The sequence below is a fragment of the Stegodyphus dumicola genome, chromosome 4 (assembly GCF_044657685.1).
Source record: "Stegodyphus dumicola isolate Sdum_Otavi_A_Nest chromosome 4, ASM4465768v1".
Classification (NCBI taxonomy): Eukaryota; Metazoa; Arthropoda; class Arachnida; order Araneae; family Eresidae; genus Stegodyphus; species Stegodyphus dumicola.
Window position 1 is genome coordinate 225,380,407 of NC_140771.1, and position 19,751 is coordinate 225,400,157.

Here is a 19,751-nt window from a genome sequence, read left to right on the forward strand (position 1 = left end):
ATCACTCCTCACTGCCTGTTTCAGGGGGAAATGCTCTATGAGCTAGCCCTTCTCTTTAGTCCTGTGCAAAGACACTCTTGTGCCTTCTCCAGAATTGAAGTCCAAGCTTAACACTATGGCAGCTGGCTCCCTTTACTATGAAGTCAACAGGGAAGCTGTGTAACTTCTAAGGCACATACGATGTTATTTTAAAATGAGGCAAAATTAAATATTAACTTGATGTTGATTTTAAAATTTTCTAATAATAAAAAAATTGTAAAGCAGATGTGAATCTAAATTTAAATTTTGTCTTATTTTAAATCTATAATGTGTTTTAGATAGAAAACTTATCAAAATTATTAACTCAATTATTTATAAGACATAAATGCAAGAAAGGAAAGCAGCTAATGCCTTGGACTTGATATAACTACAAAAATGGAAACAGAAGAGAAACATGCCAAGTGAAACATAAAATTAGTAACACAACAACCTTGAGTTTGACGTAGATTTATGTACTAGATCTCGATCGATTTGAAGGACAAAAAGGTACAGGTTCCTTTTCATCAGGAGTAAAAAAATCTTCAAGACTGGAAAGCACTGGGCGAATTTATACTCCACAGTAAAGTGAATGAGAAGGTAGTTCAATCTATCATCAAAAATATTAAAAAAAATAAGTTAATAGAATGTTAAAAGCATTAGAAAGGACTGGATTGGACTAAACAAGTTAGTCATCAACTAAACAAGATAATCTTTGCGAATGTGAAAAGAATGTGAAATGTTTCACAAAGATTTATCTTGTTTAGTTAATGACCATTCCAGTCCTTCCCAATGCTTTTAAAATTCTATTAACTTAATTTTGATAATATTTTTTCTGATAGATGGCACTACCTTCTCATTCACTTTACTGTGGGGTATAAATATGACCATTAGGCCCACTGCTTTCCAGTCTTGGAGATTTCTTTACTCCTGCTAAAGAGGAACCTGTACCTGTTAGCCCTTGAAATTGATTGAGATCTTGTTCATAAATCTAAGCCAAATTCAATGTTATTTTGTTACTAATTTTTTAACTACAAAACTAAATTCTTTGTATTGTTTTCTGTAACAGAATAATGTTAGAGGTAAAAGTGCTTTTGTTGCATACGATGTTTAAATTAAATTTTTCTAAGTAAAAAGAAATACATATCGGAGCTATTGATGTAGATTTGTATGTACTATTTATTGGCTGATGTGCAGTAGCAAATAAATCACTTTCAAGATGGTGAAAAAGAAGTGTCTGTTATCATAGATGGATTGAAGCTAGCAGGATGACATCAGAAGTCCAAATTGCTTTATTCATTGTCATACTTTAACAGTCCGTTTATTTTCATTTTAACAATATACTCAACTGTTTTAACATTAATTGAATGTCTCCTGGAATCTGCATGGAAATCTGAATATCTGTGTTGACATTCTATTTCTTATGAAAAAAGACAAATTCTATGAATCCTAAATTGAATATTAATAATGTTAGAGAAATTCCACAGGAATATTCTCCGACAGAATGGAATTTGGAGGATAAAAGTCATTAAAATTTCAGGTATTTTCTTTTAATTAATTGTTTGTCTTTAATGGTATTCAAAAGAAATTTGTATGAAAAATTATACACATCTTTTTCTTACACAAGATTTTTCATATTTGTTTCATAATATCATTTGTATCTTATTAACTTTGTTTTATTTTAGATTGCATCCAATACCTAAATATTTTCAAGCCCAATGATGGCTTGTTGCATGAGCGATGAAGCGAAAGAACAAAAACGTATTAACCAAGAGATTGAGAAACAGCTGAGGAAAGATAAGCGGGATGCTCGGCGAGAACTTAAACTTTTACTGTTAGGTAAATATTTTATATTATGTTTGCTAGAAGGTTAATAATAACTTTTTGCATAACTAATTTAAATTTATGCTGTCTGATTTAATTTATGCTCAAACTATTGATTATTTATTTTCTTACCTGTTATGAGGCCATTTGGCATCAATAAAAAATTTGACTGTTCTTAATCATTCCCCAGACTCTCCAAACCTGGTGCCTGCTGTGTTTTCTTAAGTAAAATTTTGGTTTAACACATTGACTGCTTATCACGCGCTTGCGCGTGGCGTGGCGCTATCGCCGAAAAGCCAATCACGCGCCAGCTCGTTATGTGGGGTGATGTCTCAGTAGCCAGTCACGCGCTGGCGCGGGAAAATCCACTTCTGATTATTCATTCTCTAGTTCATTTGGCATTGCTTTCAGGGTATTTCTGCTGGTATTGGCATTAGTTATGATTAGAAACTATCTGTAAATAATCGTGGTTTCGAATTTAATATTTAATTTTTGATTGAAAAAATAATCTTGTGATATGAGTTATACAGATGACAATTGTGCAGGGCCTTCGCACCCCCAAAAAAGAAAAGTTCAAAATAATCAGAATTTAACGGATGATGAAATTGCAAATTTGTTGGCTGAGTTATCGGACGAGTACCCGAGTGATTATAGTTACGACGGCTACGACAGTGACAGTGACGAAGAATTCATTCCTCCCAATGATGACCATGATATTTCGGATTCTGAAGATGAAGATGATGAACAAATCGTTCAAGGTGCAACATGTCAGCGCGATAATTCCGCTATAATGGAAAATTTAACTTGGGAAAACGATTCAACATCCATGAAGCAGTTTTCTTTCATAAAATCCGAGTTTGCTCCAAACTGTTTCAGGTAACAATCCTACAGATTACTTTCGGCATTTTTTCACCGACGGTATCTTGGAGGAAGTAGTTGCTGAAACTAATGATTATGCTCATAAAGTACTTTTTCACAGTATATCATTCACGAATCAATGCCTGGAAAGACACTACAAAAGAGGAACTTTTGACATTTGTGGGATTGATCTTACATATGGGAACTATACGAATCAACTGCATACAAGATTATTGGAAAACCGATTCACTGTTTGGTTTACATGATTTTTCCGAAAACATGAGCAGGAATCGGTTTTTATTATTACTGAGGGCATTGCACTTCGCAAAAATTCCAGAGCAGAATACAGAAATTCCAAAGGATCGATTATATAAAATAAGAAGTATGGTAAATTTGTTCAACGCACGAGTATCTGAAATATATTACCCAGGACGAGAGATTAGTTTAGATGAGTCGATGGTATTATGGCGTGGACGACTTATATTTAGACAGTATATACCAAATAAACGTCACAAATATGGTAAGCTGTACATGATCACAACCCCTGATGGTATGGTTCTCAAATTTATGGTATATACAGGTATGTTGGATGATTCTGGTGGAAAAGGACATGCACAGAAAGTCGTAATGAATTTACTTGAGGGAATGTTGGATGTAGGGCATAGCGTATTTATGGACAATTATTATAACAGCTATGAACTGGCAAAATGTCTTTCTGATAGAAAAACTCATTGTAAAGGGACAATTAGAAACAACAGGAAGACATTTCCGAAAGAGGTAAAAGAAAAAAAACTGAAGAAAGGGCAAACTGTAGCAAAATATACTAATGGTGTGATGATTGCTAAGTGGAAGGATAAGAGAAACGTCACTTGTATTTCCAATGAATATAAAAATGATATGATGGAAAAAACAAACAAAAGAGGTGAAGTTAAAACAAAACCACTACCTGTAATTCAGTTTAATAAATTTATGGCAGGTATTGATAAGCAAGACCAGATGCTTGCTTATTATCCTTGTGAAAGAAAAACGATTAGGTGGCCCACGAAAATTTTTGTGCATATTTTGCAAATAATGATGTCCAATTCCCACTTTATCTACAACAAGTATTCCAATAGAAATATGTCACTTTATGACTATCGTCTATCCGTGATAAGATGCTTATTGAAACAGCCATCTGTTCATCGTGCTTCTGTGTGTCATCCATCTGAATCGGAGCATGTACTAAAAACCCGGGAAGAGAAAAAAGGTGGAAAAATACTGCGAAAGCAGTGTAAAAGCTGTTATTCGGAAGGAAAACGAAAAGGTACCATATATGTGTGCAAAGTTTGTGAAGGATCTCCCGGATACTGCCTAGATTGTTCTAAGATTACACACAAATAACACTCTAAAATGTAAGTTTATTAATAATACCATTATAATTATCATGTAATAAATTCATTTGTAATATATATTTTTGTAATAGAGATTTATATAAAAATAATGCATACTGTCACTTATTTTACTTATTTTGATTGACTTTTTGCAAATCACGCGCCAGCGCGTAATGTGGCATTTGGGAAAAAAATTGTTGTGCAGTGCCAATCACGTGCTGGCGCGTAGTTAAGAAATTCCATATGGAAATGCTTAAATAATACTTAGATATAAAATAATCATATTTCATTAATAATTTTAAATCATATTTCCAATAATTAGTATGTTGGCTTCTGGGTACAATCTACTTCGATGTCAAGGCAATAACTATCAACCCCTATCTCTAGAGACTGGCAGTCAATGTGTTAAAGGGCAGTTTTTATAAGAACATTCATTTCAGAAATTTAGAAAACTAATGAAAAATATTGTTGCGTTTTTCTTTTCTGATAAGGCTTTGATCTCCTTCAGTCCGGCTTTGATCTCTTCATCTTTACAAACAATATTATTACTGTCTTCCAGTTCAACTTCGGTAAGAATTCATCCCAGAAGGTTCTCCATCCGTCGATGGTATATTGCCAGTTTTGTCGCCAAATGTGTGATTTCTCGCCAAATGCAGCTACCCTGCCTTTCCTTGCCATTTTATGGCAACCCTAAAACTGCTTTGCGGGAAAGCTATCTCACCGCGCCGCGCCTGTACATTTCGTAACACTATGTTGGAACTTTTCCGTTTCACCTGCGCAATTCTCGCCAAGCAGACTTTATTGGCGACAACATACAGTATACATATAAAAAATTTTAACAAATGTTAATTCTAAGAATTTTTTACTTTGAAGGCATAAACATTTTAATATCATTTAAAATTTTGTAAAAAGCCAATAAATTTGTAAAAAGACATGAATTTAAGAATTTATTATGCTTTCATTGTTCAACAAGCTGATTCCCCGGTTCATATCACGTGATCTCCAAGTAATCTTATTGCACCTAAACTACGCTACAAAAATATAATTCTCTCAGTTCAAGTTAAATCTTAATTTGGAATACAAGTTTAAATGCAAGAATTATTTCAATTCATATGAATAGCTACTCAGAAATTATGTAAAACCGCAGTGCTTTATTTCGCTAGTGTATTCTCATTAAAATTGATGAATTTAACCCTTGACTTTGCGTTTGCTGTATTTTCACCTTTGGGTGAGCGGTGGGATTGCATTCTAATTTACTTACTTACAGCGAATGGACTTGTGGCATAAAATTGTACTATCTGGTAAAATTTCTATGTAACTGTATGATAGTATTGAAAGAACCAATCAATCTTATAAGTAATGGCTGCGACTTGTTTTGAAAATGAGGCGTAAAAGGTTACCAGCGAGGATATTCCGTTTGGCATTAGTTGTACCATTATTGGTGACTTTATCACCTGCGCCGACATAATGGAAAAGTACCACTATATTCTGAGAATTGATTTCTTTGAAGCACCCAGATGCTCCTTGAATGTGTCAAGAGATGAGTACTGTAGGAAGTAATCTGTGTGAATGGTTAATAGCTATAAAGTGCTCCTCCCTTTTCCATAGATAAATGCATTATACTTTATGTCTGTCTCACAAAGTTATTATAAATATAAATTTTTGTTTCAAATGATAATATTTTGTAAGCATTCATACAAAAAATAACTGACACTTTTTACATTAGAAACTTTCTTAGTAAATTCTAAAAAATTTTAGGCCAGTACATTTATTATGTTACATGTCATGTGTATATCATCCTTTTTACTTCCTTGTACGAAGTAAAAAGGAAGTATTGTAATCGCAAAAATTTTCAGGCATCATATTTCAACGAAAATTTCCTTGACCAGTATCGAGTGCAATTTAATTAGGTTTTTGCATGACAACTGTACGTAAGGACAGAATAAAAGACTCTCTTCCACCCAAAAAATTATAAAACGTATTTAAAATGAATTCTGAAGATAATTTTTCATGGCGTTTGTATGTACGTATCTCACATAACTCAAAAACAAGTAGCTTCAGAACGTTGAAATTTTCTATATAGGACTTCTATAACATGTAGATGTGCACCTCGTATTTTGGTTGCAATCGCCTGCACCAAACATATATAAATTGTATGTATATATATATCCACTCTGTTAACCGGTTCAGTGATCTCTGTTTCTTTACTCTTATATGTTTGAAAGTTGTGCATTTTTTGCTGAATGATGAATGATTCAATTATGTTGTTCTTATCTTTTGGTTAAGGGTTTTATATGTTTAGTAAATCTGCATGCAATATATTTGGAGTTATCAAGAATTTAAAAGTTGTTTAAGTGCAGCTAAGCCTAATTAATTTTGCGATGGCAGACATGTTTGTTTATATTTTAAACTTGGCAAAATAGCGGATTTGTTGACAATCTAGACAAGCTAAGCCTTGCAACAACAAAGATAACACCTTTAGCGAATTAAATCATGTTTAATCCATTCTGGAATTTATTCGAGGGAATAAGTGTTTAAGATTTACTTCGTAATTATTAATAGAGATACTTTGAGTTTTTATGTAGTTTTGCCTTGTCGGGAAGTGAGAACTGAATTAACCGAATGAGAAATACTGAATCGTCTGTGGAAAACTGTTTCTTTCTTTCTTTCTTTCTTTCTTTCTTTCTTTTTTTTTTTTGTTTGTTTTGTTTGCTTAGTTTCTTTTATACATCATTTTAGATTTATTATAGTATTTGAATAGAACATGTGGCAACGATTAGATAATTTTTCAAATGATATAAATTTATATGCATTCTGAGTTATAATATGAACGAAATGTGACGCTGTTAAGTGAACCTAGTGCCAGAGTGTTGCTATGGTGAACAAATATAGTGAATTTTAAGGAGTGCATTTATTCTATTGCGGTTTATGCATTATCGACGAAGTAGATTTAATTCAATCCAATAAGTTTAAATGAAATGCAAGAAAAAATGCATATAATTTAATATTTCTTGCAAGGAAGTCATGTGGTGTACACATCAAATTTTTTGAATATGTATTGCTGTGGAACAGAGCACTGTGTCTTTGTCTTCAATGCTTCTTCATTGATGGCTAGTTGTGATAGTATTCAGATTTAATAAAACATAAGTTTTCTAATCATCTTTTAACTTGTATTAAACTATGTAATTACATAAAGGAATGAATCATTGAAATACAATAAATGTGTTTTTTAATAATTTAAATTTTTTTGTTCTTCACTATATTATTGATATGTGACTATTATTGATATTTATTATTGATATTATTGATATTTGAATTAAAATACATTTGATTTTTACTCAAATTAAGGCTAATCATCTGCACTTATCAATAAGATTAGGAAAGCAGGTGATTTAATGGCAATAGACAAGTGCTGATAAATATGATGCACAATATATATTTTTGAAAGAGATAAAAAACACAGTAAAGAATAATAGTGCCAAAAACTCATTTGATATTAAAAAAACATTACTGTCTGTATCTTTTGGAGGGAAACTAATAGATTGTAGGAAATTTTATGTTAAATAGCCAGTTATTTATAATTTCAGTCTTTATTTTAACTTCTCCTTTCCATATTCCTCACCAGAATGCAAATGAGTTGCAAGTATTTAATATGAGGTTTTTTAAGCCAGAGCGTGTTTCTGGTATCGTGCTAGTTACCTGCTAGCTCTGTTAATTGCAATTATTTGGCTTTGCATTTTTTTGCTGCCGACATTTTAATTCTGATGCTCTGGTACAGTATTGAGCCAGCTTCTAGTATAGTAATTAATTATATAGTCTTTGACTACAGATCCAGATTTAATTTAAAATTTGACTGTTCTATTTAGTTGCTTCTCCATGAGTTGTGATTATATTGTTGCACAAGAGAGTGACTTTGTGTTCTAAATTTTGTTTAAATAAAAAGGTTTTTCTGAACTTTTTCATGACTTTTTCATTGTTTCAGACATAGCGATAATTCACTTCATGTTTGTTAGGGTTATTGGGCTAGCATTACCAGATCATTTAAAACCCTACAAGGTACTGATGAACTGTGTCAACTGTCTAATAAGGCAAGTGACTATCTTGAATGTAGTAAAACCCTACAAGGTACTGATGAACTGTGTCAACTGTCTAATAAGGCAAGTGACTATCTTGAATGTGAAAATGGCTTTACATTTGAGAGACATTAGATTAATGAGATGTTCAATAAGATTTTGGAGAAATCTTCCCCACAGAAGACTTGTCAGCAGAAACTGTAATGTAGTAGCAAAGCAAGCTTCCTGATGTATCCCTAGCATGTTCTGTCAGATTTAAATCTGAGGAGTATGATAGGCAGTCCATAAGCTTTATTATTATCTTCAAGAATTAACCCCTTAACTGCCGCGGAAAACGTACAAGGTTCATTTCCCAGTGCCACGGTTTGTCACACAGGCACGCATAGTTATGCGATGTATTAGGGGGGAAATAAGTGCAAGTTTTACTTTCTAAAAACTTTTTACTTTCACAAAATAAAGAATAAAAGAAAAAATGACTGCACAGAATTTAATGTTTTGAGTAAAAGTAAAATAAAAAGATGTAAGTATATTAAAAATGATGTTTTTATAATAAAAAAGATCTCTAAAATGGAGTTTTGATCAATTCATTTTTAGACCTGTAAAGTGTAATATCAGGTCTCAGTGTTATACCTTGTGAAATCAGTATGCCTAAAAAAAACACACATTTCTTCTGAACTGGTTGAATGCCACAATTTTGTTCTTGATTTTTCGTTTGCAAGGTGTTGGTTCATATATTCATCTACAAAATGGTTAGTTTCAGTAACAATATGAAGCCCGAGCAGTTCATCAAAAAATATAAATGGGTTTGAAACATCCGTTATATCTTTCTTTATTCCTGTAACCTACTACAAAAAGTAAGTTAAAACGGAGGACACAGGAAAAAAAAAAAAAATGTTTTACTCAAACAACACCAGCCAATACCGCGCAGTTATTACTTTCATGGCTTTAGACACATCCCTCCCTCCAATTTCTCCCTACACTTCTCTGAAATAGTATCCTCCTTTGCATACTTTGTCAAGGTCATTGTGGTGTTGCATTCCAAAGCTTTGCGAATAATTTTACGGGTAGGAGCGCAAAGCAAATGATAGTATTTTAAAAGTGGCAGTTAACGCATTGGCTGAACAAGGCATATATGTACGCCCACAGCAGTTAACCCATTAGCTGCTGGTGTTGCGTTGACGCAACGGTCAAAATAAATGCGTATATAAATATAACTACCTAAGATATTTTATACCAGCAGATGATTTTGTGTAGGGAATATTATGAAGATTATTTCTGTAAAAAAATATTTGCCTTCAATAATCATTTTGTTAATAATAATGAATCTCATACTTTAAGCAAAATTTTCGACCGGGTATTTTTGCTGAAAATATTTAACGAAAGAATCGCCGTCCCTATGAGTGATAACTTCTCTGCATTTAATTTTAAAGAGAGGAAAATAAGAAAACAAATTGAATTCTTTGAATGAATGCAATTTTGTACAGTGAAAATGGATTTTTGAACGATAAACTGTAAACTAAATAACACCTTTTTTTTTTTTTTTTTTTTTTTTAAACGCATAGGAGTAGAAAGACACATATTTGTTACATCAATGACTATGTAATGTAAATATATTGCATTTAGAACATTAAATCAGTCAGATGTTTATATTTGTGTTGCGAAGAAAGGGAAAACAGGTGTTGCATTGACGCAATGTCAGCAGGAAACGTGTAGTCAATCTCCTTTTTCACTCATTCCTTTCGATGTTCTGGTTCATGTTCTGGTTGTTTAAAAATGCCTAGAACGAGGTTGGTATCTTATATTAGAAGAAGCCCTTCAAAGATTTTTTGATGAAGGAGCAGATGATGATAATGTTAATAATGACCAGAATGAAACTGATATTGTTGTTGTTCCCCCAGAAATTGCAGAGGCTACTGACGAAGAAGAAAGGAATGGCAATGTTTTAAATAATGATAATGATATTTTACCAAATGATACTGCTGGGGAAGTTGAAATTCACGTAAAAAGTAAGTTTCAGCCTTCTAAAAGCAGTTATAGTCATACTAAAAAGTTTAAAAGGCAGAAGACTGAAATATTGAAGTGGATAAAAAAGGAACTGTTAGTTATGTCTCAGGAAGAACATGAAGAAAGAGATAGAAGAGAAATTATAAAAGATAAAACACAAGGTAAAACTAGTGCACATATTTTCGATTTTCTTTTTGGTTTAGACATTTACTCTCTTCTCGTTGAACAGACAAATATATACGCTCAGGAAATAAAAAAATGCCCAGAATTTATTGCATCTGAAGCCTATATGAGAAAATTTATTGGAATATTATTGCTTACAGGATATCATTCTTTACCTCAAGAAAAAATATATTGGTCTTTTTGATAAGGACATTTCTGTTCCTGTTGTATGAGAATTGATATCATGTTTGCAGTACAGGAATATTAAGCAGAATTTGCATTTGACAGTAGTCAAATTGACAATACTGATAAATTATATAAGGTGAGACAGGTTCTAAACTTACTAAATATCACCACTTTTTACTACTGTAAATATAAAGTCTGTTTTAGATTTCAGACGCGAGAATGCATTATTTCTTTTGTAAACTCCTATTGAGAGTGTAGAATTAGCCAGAAATATATCAGCAACAGGAAGACCTAGTAAATTCAGCATTCAAAAACCATTGCATGGAGATGGTAGACATTTTATTGTAAAGTCCGTTGATAACAAAAGACTTTGTTGTAAAGAGTACCAAAGCCATACTGTTTATAGATGCAAAGTATGTAATGTAGCTTTACATCATGATTGTAATCAAGCTTTTCATGCTTGAATCTTTCAAATGAAATAATCTGCATTTGTAAAAGAAATACAATGTATATTATAATATTAAATTAATTACAAGTAAAGTGATTTGTAGATTTATAAAACGTTATACAGCTAAAAAGTAATCCTGAGCTCTACTCAAAAGAAACGTCACACGAGTACAATCCTACTTACTAAACATCTGTAGTCTTATTTCGCTGACGTTGCGCGAATGCAAAACTCTCTTTTTCCACAGGTAAGAGCATTTTTTTTTATCTTCAATGTAAATTTATGTTATAAATGCTTAATTTAATATTTGTTATTATTTTCATGAGAAAAGAAACATTCCTTGTAGTTTTGGCGGTTAATGGGTTAAGGGGTTAAGTTCACAAAGTAATTTCATGCATAAAAAAAGGCTTGTATCAGCAGTAGCAGCAGTATAAGGTATCACTAAGAAATTTTTGAATTTTATCCATGTCTTTTAAGCAGTCAGAGACCTAGTCTGAATATGTACAGGTCAGAACATTTGCCTAAACTCATACCTGCTGAAACAAGCAAAATGTTTCTAGTGATCTCTCGTTGATACACATCAAACTGTATCTGTTTCCATGTTTTCTCCAGATCAGAAGTCATTGTTTCAGACATAGTGATAATTCGCTTCATGTCTGTTAGGGTTATTGAACTAATTAGTATAATCCAAAGACATTAAGCCGAGTTATATAGCTCTATGCAAAATCTGGACATGTGGAAAAAGAGATTTATATGGCTTCACTTGGCAGGTCCTCAATCACAGTGTTCTTTAGGAGAGTTTCTTTGAGCCCTGCAAGTTTGGGAACATTGTTGTTCGGACACAAACAGCTGGCCAAAGTGTATACATTCCTGATTGTGTGAATTGTAACTGTCTGTGCTCTTTTTCCCACTGAAGTTAAAAATTATCTTTGCTTAAGAAGGGCATTTTGTCATCTGTTCCGAAGGGCTGTTATTGACAAATAATAGTCATCTTCAAAATGGTAGGTCATGAGTCACCTTGATCAACATGTCTTTGAGCTTCTCGTATCTCTCAGAACCAAGTGTGCAAATGTACAGTTACATTTTGGCTGACATCAGTAATGGACTATACTAATAATATGTTAGTTTCAGTCAGCTTCCAACCTTCGTATGGTTCATCACACATCACTTTCTGGCTAATTATATTAATTTGACATGCTAACCTGTGTTGCCTAATACATTAATATAATTCTGAAAAATCCACCTGTTTCATGTGATTTCAACTTCATTATCGTTAGTCTGCATTTTGAACTGCTTTTTACAGTTATCTTTTTATTATTCAAATGGGTCTTTCGACAGTTAATTAGCATTTTATGTAACAACCTAGAATAAAATAATTTAACAGATGTACTTCGTGACTTTGATATGAAAAGTAGTCAGCTGATGAAAGTGTATTATAGTCATTTTTGTGCCAACAATCTTCTGTTATGTCATTTTTCTGTGGTCGTGGACACTTAACCAATGAGACACTAAGCCTACAGGACATTTAGCCAGCATGACATTTAGGCAACAGGGCACTTAACGTACAGCATTTAGCTGACGGGGCATTTAACCAATACAGACATTTAGCCTAGAGAATATTTATCTGACAAAACATTTAGCAGACAATACATTTAACTGACAGCATGTTTAGCTGACAATGTGTATATATAGACAAAAAAAAAAAAAAAAAAAGTGAGACAATGTTTTAGTAAAATTTATTCATATTTACTTAAAAAAAAAAAGCTGTTTCCAGTGTACCTGATGAGACGGTTTATGAATAAGTACCATATTTTTTACCTAATTAAATGTTAAAGAAACTATATTTTAGAAATGGGAAAGCAAATTTCTGCTACATTTTTCAAGAAATGAAGCAAAAGGAATTTATTATTTCTAGGCATGTAGCATTTTCCCAAAAAAATCAAGAGCATTCCAGTTCTCGTGCAGTGGAGCTGTGTATGACAGAAGACATTATGAAAATTCAATGTTATATGAGATGCAAATAATTGTTGGTATGAGATGCAAATTGTAATATGAGATGCAAATAATTGTTGTTAGGTAATTATTCAAATCTGTTATTCTTTTATCTGCCATATTCAGCTGGCCATATCATAACCATTATTACACACATTTTTTTTTATGGTAGAATATAATTGCTTTGAAAATAATCCACTGTTTTTTGTTTTCTAGAAAGCTGGTCCCAAATTTTAATCACTTTTTTCAAAATGCAAGAAAAATATAAAGCAGTAACAGTTAATGTATCCTTGCTTACCAAAACAAAAGGTAGCTTATTGAGAATCAATCGCTAGAAGTGTGAAGAGCTGAAAGATTAAAGAAATTATGTAAACTGCAGTAGTTTTTATATATCTATTTATGAATATTGGTAATTACTTAGGAAAACTCTATTATTGTTACTTGCTCCGAGTGTAACAGTCTTCTTCCATTATTCAGTATTGGTTACATTCGGTTTTACATTGAACAGACCAACTGAGAGAATTTTATACTAATGATGAGTATTCACTTTATAAAGAAAGACTGTACTGAAGTCAGATTTTACTAGTTTACAATTTACGAACTTATATATATATACATTCTTACTGACTGTTTTATTTGCATGAAAGCATATGCTGAAAAACAGAATTAAGTGATTTAATTTTTATTCTATGTTTGCTTCTAACTAAATTTATTTCTTTGCTTTTATGTTCATGATTTGTGTGATGCTAAGAGTTATTTGTAATTACAATTAATTTTTTATAACATAATTTTCAAAATAAACCTATTCCAGGTACTGGAGAATCCGGAAAAAGTACTTTCATAAAACAAATGAGAATTATTCATGGTTCTGGATACTCAGATGAAGACAAAAGGAGTTTCATCAAACTAGTTTATCAAAATATATTTATGGCCATGCAAAGCATGATTAAAGCCATGGAACTACTCAAAATTGAATACAAAGACCCTGCAAATTATGTAAGCTTCCTTTTCAATGGAATTTAAAGATTGCTTTTACATAAAAATATTTTTTGTTTAATTAAAGTTTGGATTATGGTAAGTATGAAATACCTTCATTTTACTTAAAGCCATGAAAATGCTTCAAATTGAATATACAGTCAAAAGTCGTTAATTCGGACACCCATAATCCGGACCTCAAAGCTACAAACTTTCTGCGCTTATGAATGCTTATGAATGCGCTTTAAGCTAAGCTAAAATTATCTAATTCAGTTAATGTTGTAGATTGAGTTGTTCCTTAATCTTCAAATAGGATTCGGCTTATTATTTTTTGCAGACTGTTAGAGCAATTTTATAAAAGTAAGCTTGATTATGTCAAATAGAATTTCTGATATATATTTACTAATATGTAAAGGATCTACAAAGCGAAAGTATGTTTCGAAGTCCATTAAACAAAAAGTGGAATTGCTTCAAAAAATGGATAAAGGCATATCCTTTGTTTATCTAAACTTTGTTTATCTTTAACGCCACCACAGGCACGCAATGAATCGGAAGTTGATCTGTCAGCACTATCCTTATCTTCAGGGCAGTTGTTTTTATTTTATTTGGCTTATAATTCCTTACTAAATGTAATATTTCATCTCGATGTACTCCATCTTTGATATGATTTAAATCAAATTCCTCGTCATTATAATTCGCTTCCGATAGCGAAGAAAGTGACAGAGGTTATTGAAAACGAAAAAATTTCGTTTGACAAATTAGTCGGTATTTTCAACACAGCAATTATAGGACTTGAACAGCGGAACTTTGTAACTGAACAAGAAATTATGTCTGTTTATAGAATTAAAGAGAATGTATTATCACATAAAAAACGAAGCAACTTAAATAACTTACATTGATAGAAATGTTTAAAAAAGTAAACAAATAAATATTAAGCTTTTTTTTTGTAAATTTTGATACCCTTTAGATCATAATTGTTCTTTATTTCATAAATTACCGTTTCATATTTTTAATTTTATAATTTCTGCATGCCATCTTACGAGATTTAAACTGATGATCTATAATCCGGAAAAATCGATAATTCGGAATCGCCGAAGTCCCGACGAGTCCTGATTAACGACTTTTGACTGTATTAAAAAGGCAGGCATTAACTTTTCTTTTTAATTTTTTTACTCTTTGTGGTATAATTTTATTCATTACCTTAACTGGAGGGTAATGGCGGATTTCGAACAGTTAAGGGATTACTTGTAATTATTGTTAATTAATTTTGTAAAAATGTGTATTTTCTCAATACTGGATTCTTTCCTTTAACTAATGAACAGCCAACTCTTTTCAAAAGTCTCAATTATAGCCTGAATTGAGTGAAGATTTTTATCTAATTTTTCTGATTTTCCTTACCTTTGGCCAGTATTTAGTTTTGATTGAACTTGTAAATTCAGTTTTATAATGCAGTCTAATACAAAAAAATTTATTGCAATAATTCTCTATTTCAGTCTGTAATTATCTAATTAAAATTCATATTAAATTAATTCAATTTAAATGTTTATTCAAACTTTAATTTTAATTTGTTTTACTAAAAAAATTTCCCCTCTAAAATCTTTACATTTTTAATAGTTTGTAACATCTATTTTCACAAACAATAGCAGATCACAATTTTTACTTTTTTTACACATTTTAACAATGCCGCAAAGTTAGCAACATTTTTACACACAAAACAAGCATTTTACATTATTAAAGTTTACAGCTTAAGTTTTTACAATAGCTCTCACATGTAGCATCTTTGCAGTCAACTTTACATTGTATTAGCGCCCTCTATTTTTACAGTTAGCAGTAACAAACTACTCACTTTACCTTATTTAGCAAATGCTAGTCCTTCTCAGAAATTCAAATCTGTAGTTCTAGGTAAGTTAAATTAAAACTGGATATTTACTAGCCTTATTATTATTATTTATTTTTGATAGATTGTATATAGTTTATTTTAGGTTTACATGCATAATTCATGTTGGAGAAGTTTCCAGTAAACAAGAGTTTCTAAATTACTTTGGTTTTCTAAAAAATGTGCTTTTCTACTCTTAATTGACATTTAATTAATTTTAATTCTAGTCATTTTCTTGCTAATTTCTCAAAATTCCACTATTTTTAATTTTCTCTTTTAGTAATTCACCACATTTGGTTTACTTTTGGTTTTGAATTTTACTTTTACCCTTGCCTATATGGATGACGAAACACAAATTGAGTAATTAAAGAGTTGGGTTTGGGTGCAACTTCCTCTTGATAAGTCTGTCTCCTGCCTGCCCAACAATTATTCATTTATGCAATTTAATTTTTTGGAATAATATATTTTTTTTTATGGTTTTAGATACGAGCACTTAATTTATAATATATGCTCTTAGAATTTAAAGGATATTGTAAATTAGTTCGTAGCAATAAAATTTTATTTTATTTATTTATTTATTTATATGCAATTAAATTTCGTAATTAAATTTTATATTAGCTTTTTACAAATAGAGAATATTTGTCAAATTCAAATTTTATTCCTTGCAGCAATGGTGCAAGAGAATTATTTAAATTAAATTTAACTTTACTATATTCTTGTGAAGCAATATATATATATATATATATATATATATATGTGTGTGTGTGTATTTTTAAAAATATTTTATTGTTAGTATTATTATTTTTATATATTTAATATAGCCTGAAATATAATTTACTTGTGGAAAAAGTACAAATATGACCTGCACTTTTCCTGCTAAAGAATGTACTGATATATATCTTAAATATATGCTTAAATGTCTATAAAATGTAATGTAAATATGACCTTCTTCACTTCCCATAAAAATGACCTAAATACCTATAATTTGTAAAATTGAGTATAATTCCCTCTAAAAATGTTAGCGGTTTAAGATGTACGAAACAATAATGAAAAGATGTCACAACAGCCATTTAATGGAAGTATGCTTTGGAAAAAAAACACATTGAGTTCTTTTCCTAATTAAACATATGATAACTGTGTCTTGAATGTCATCTGTTATGTTAACTTTATGAGACAGTGCATATCCCTTGAATTAAAATAATTGACAGAAACTGATACTTTGTTACCACAGTATATTTTATAATAATTTATTTAATATATTTTAGGAAAATGCTGAGCTTGTTCGAAGTGTTGATTTTGAAACAGTCACTACATTTGAAAGTCAGTTTGTAAATGCTATCAGAGCATTGTGGAATGATCCTGGTATTCAAGAATGTTATGACAGAAGGAGAGAATACCAGCTCACAGATTCAGCCAAGTAGTAAGTAAACTGTTAATTTTTGAGCTATTCAGTTTATTGTTATTGGTGTCTCTTTATAATAAATATCACAGTAATCGAAAAATAGTTTTTCTGAAGGAGTACATTTTAGGTGATTTTATTTTCCTATGCTTGCTTCTCATTCTTTTTCATGAACTCTAATGGAATTATGTTTTTTCCCACCCAAAATTCAGTTATCTTAGTGATTTGGAGCGAATTGCACTTCCAGATTACTTGCCAACACAACAAGATATTCTCCGAGTAAGAGTTCCAACTACTGGAATAATTGAATACCCATTTGATTTGGATTCTATCATATTTAGGTCAGTTAATTTTAAAATCTGTGTTTGATTATGTAGAGTTAAAAAAAAAAATATGCCTCTTCCCCCCAAAGTAATATTGATTTTGTTGCAATTTTTTTATTTCTATTGTAATTTTAATCTATGATTAAAAATAACTTTCGTATTTTTAGAATGGTGGATGTTGGGGGACAGCGTTCTGAAAGACGGAAATGGATTCATTGTTTTGAAAATGTCACATCTATAATATTTTTAGTTGCCTTGAGTGAATATGATCAAATATTGTTTGAATCAGATAATGAAGTAATTATATTTTATTACTTAAAAACATTTTTAATGTATTAAATTAAAATTGGAAATGTAAATGTGATTTTTCTTATTTAATTTGTACACATTTAATTGTTTAAGAATTTGTTATTAAAGTATTTTCATTTTTCATTGAGAATTTTTCAAAACTAAGAATAATGATTAGCATTTTAGCTGTATTTAATAAAAAACTTAAATATGCATGGCATTTTAGAAGTATCAGTAGGAAAATATTTATTGTATATTATCTTTTATTATATGCAAATGCTTGAGAAAGTTTTAATGCTATTTTTTTAATTAACAGATATTTTTAAAGGATTATATATATACTATGATATTTGTGGTATATGAATTAGATTTCATTATTTTTGTGTGCTTCTTGATTATAATAAGTATGTAATGGAAATTTGCATTTCATTAGTTTGATACAGTTTATAGCACTTTATTTTTGAATATTTTTTTATTTCATGTGTGGTTGTAAGTACGTGAGAAAAATGAAAGGAACAACTTTAAAAAGGAGTTTTCCCAAGTTCAGGGAAAGAGAATTTATATTTGCTATGCAGAAATATGCAAATTTTTGTCCATATCTGATTTCTTTTGGCATGCATGAAAAGGATTGCAATTTATATTTGCTATGCAGAAATATGCAAATTTTTGTCCATATCTGATTTCTTTTGGCGTGCATGAAAAGGATTGCAAGTAGGCGTTTCACAGTCTAATTTCAAGGACTGACTGTATAAGTAGTTGGATAAAATTTTTGCATGTGGAAATTGGAACATGTCATTGGCAAGGCATTTGATGGATTGTGAGAAATGACATGTGTTTGGGAGAATAAATGCAGGACTGACACTGACATAGGTATGTAAAAACCTAAAAATAACCAAAAGCAAAAAAGTCCATTATTTTGAATGGTTCCTTTGACCTACATATTACAAATATGACTAACTGGCCTACTACATACTATATGACCTGTGCAACTGTGAATGCTGAAATATTCAGAGATTAGATTCTTAATTCTTTCATCAAGTTATTTAGAGGGGTGAACCTAATATTCCTCCTACTGGATGATAGTGCTCATACATATTTTACTTCACCAGTGGCTGAAAGAATCCGGCTGAGCTATCCAGACGGTATAGTAGTTAGGGAAGCCTACTGCAGTACCAAAGGGCTTGGGTTTAAATCCCGGAGAAGGCATTGAATGTGTGTATAGTGTCTTTGTGGCATGGGGCACTTTAAATATATGGTGAGCCAAATGTCCTCTCGAGAGGTAGGTGGTACGGAAGAAGGGTGGGAGACCCTCGGACCTCTCCTTCCCAGGATGAGGTCCTTAAAAATTGGAGACAGAATGGAGCGAAGTCGTGTTGTCACCTGTATGGTGCTTAGGGATCTTACCAATGACAGGCACAATCTTGCTGTCCTTGCCACAATGAATTTCATGGTGTTGTTCTGATTTTACCATCAGACAAGTAATATAAATCACAACAATACTACATCCATAGAATGCAGCGAATGGAGTGGCAAGCATATTCTTCGGGTTTAAACCCAAAAGAACATGTGTAGGATGCCATAGAATGCCAACTTATATCACAGAAGCAAACACCGAGCTTTTATCAGGGAGGAATACAAAACTTAGTTTTCCATAAATATCTAAAAAGTTTTTTTTTTTTTTTTTTTTTTTTTTTTTAAAACTTTATTTCACATTTCCTGTGTCATTACTCTCTCTCTCTCTCTCTCTTTTTTTTTTTTTTTTTGCAAAAATAGGCAATACTGCTTTTTGAATATGTATCAGGCATGAAAAAATAAAAATCTTGTTTAATTTCTGTGTTTTTACCTGCAAAATCATTGATGTTACATGAGTTTTTATCATTATTCTTTTAATTTTTCCCACCACTATCTTTAATATAATAAAATGTAATGTAAAATTACTGTATTATGAAAGATTTCTTCTC

General features: G+C 31.2%; 1 protein-coding gene across 4 annotated transcripts in view; it reads left to right on the forward strand.

Moving 5' to 3' along the window:
• The window catches only part of LOC118182164 (guanine nucleotide-binding protein G(q) subunit alpha-like), a 67,837-nt gene that overhangs the window by 22,742 nt on the left and 25,344 nt on the right, over positions 1–19,751 (forward strand). For all 4 annotated transcript variants that reach the window (XM_035351483.2, XM_035351484.2, XM_035351482.2 and 1 more), the window contains exons 2-6: positions 1,701–1,854; positions 13,741–13,925; positions 17,046–17,200; positions 17,392–17,520; positions 17,670–17,799. In XM_035351483.2, the coding sequence (XP_035207374.1) occupies positions 1,734–1,854; positions 13,741–13,925; positions 17,046–17,200; positions 17,392–17,520; positions 17,670–17,799 (720 nt within the window). In that variant the 5' untranslated portion in view covers positions 1,701–1,733. The remainder of the gene's footprint in view (positions 1–1,700; positions 1,855–13,740; positions 13,926–17,045; positions 17,201–17,391; positions 17,521–17,669; positions 17,800–19,751) is intronic.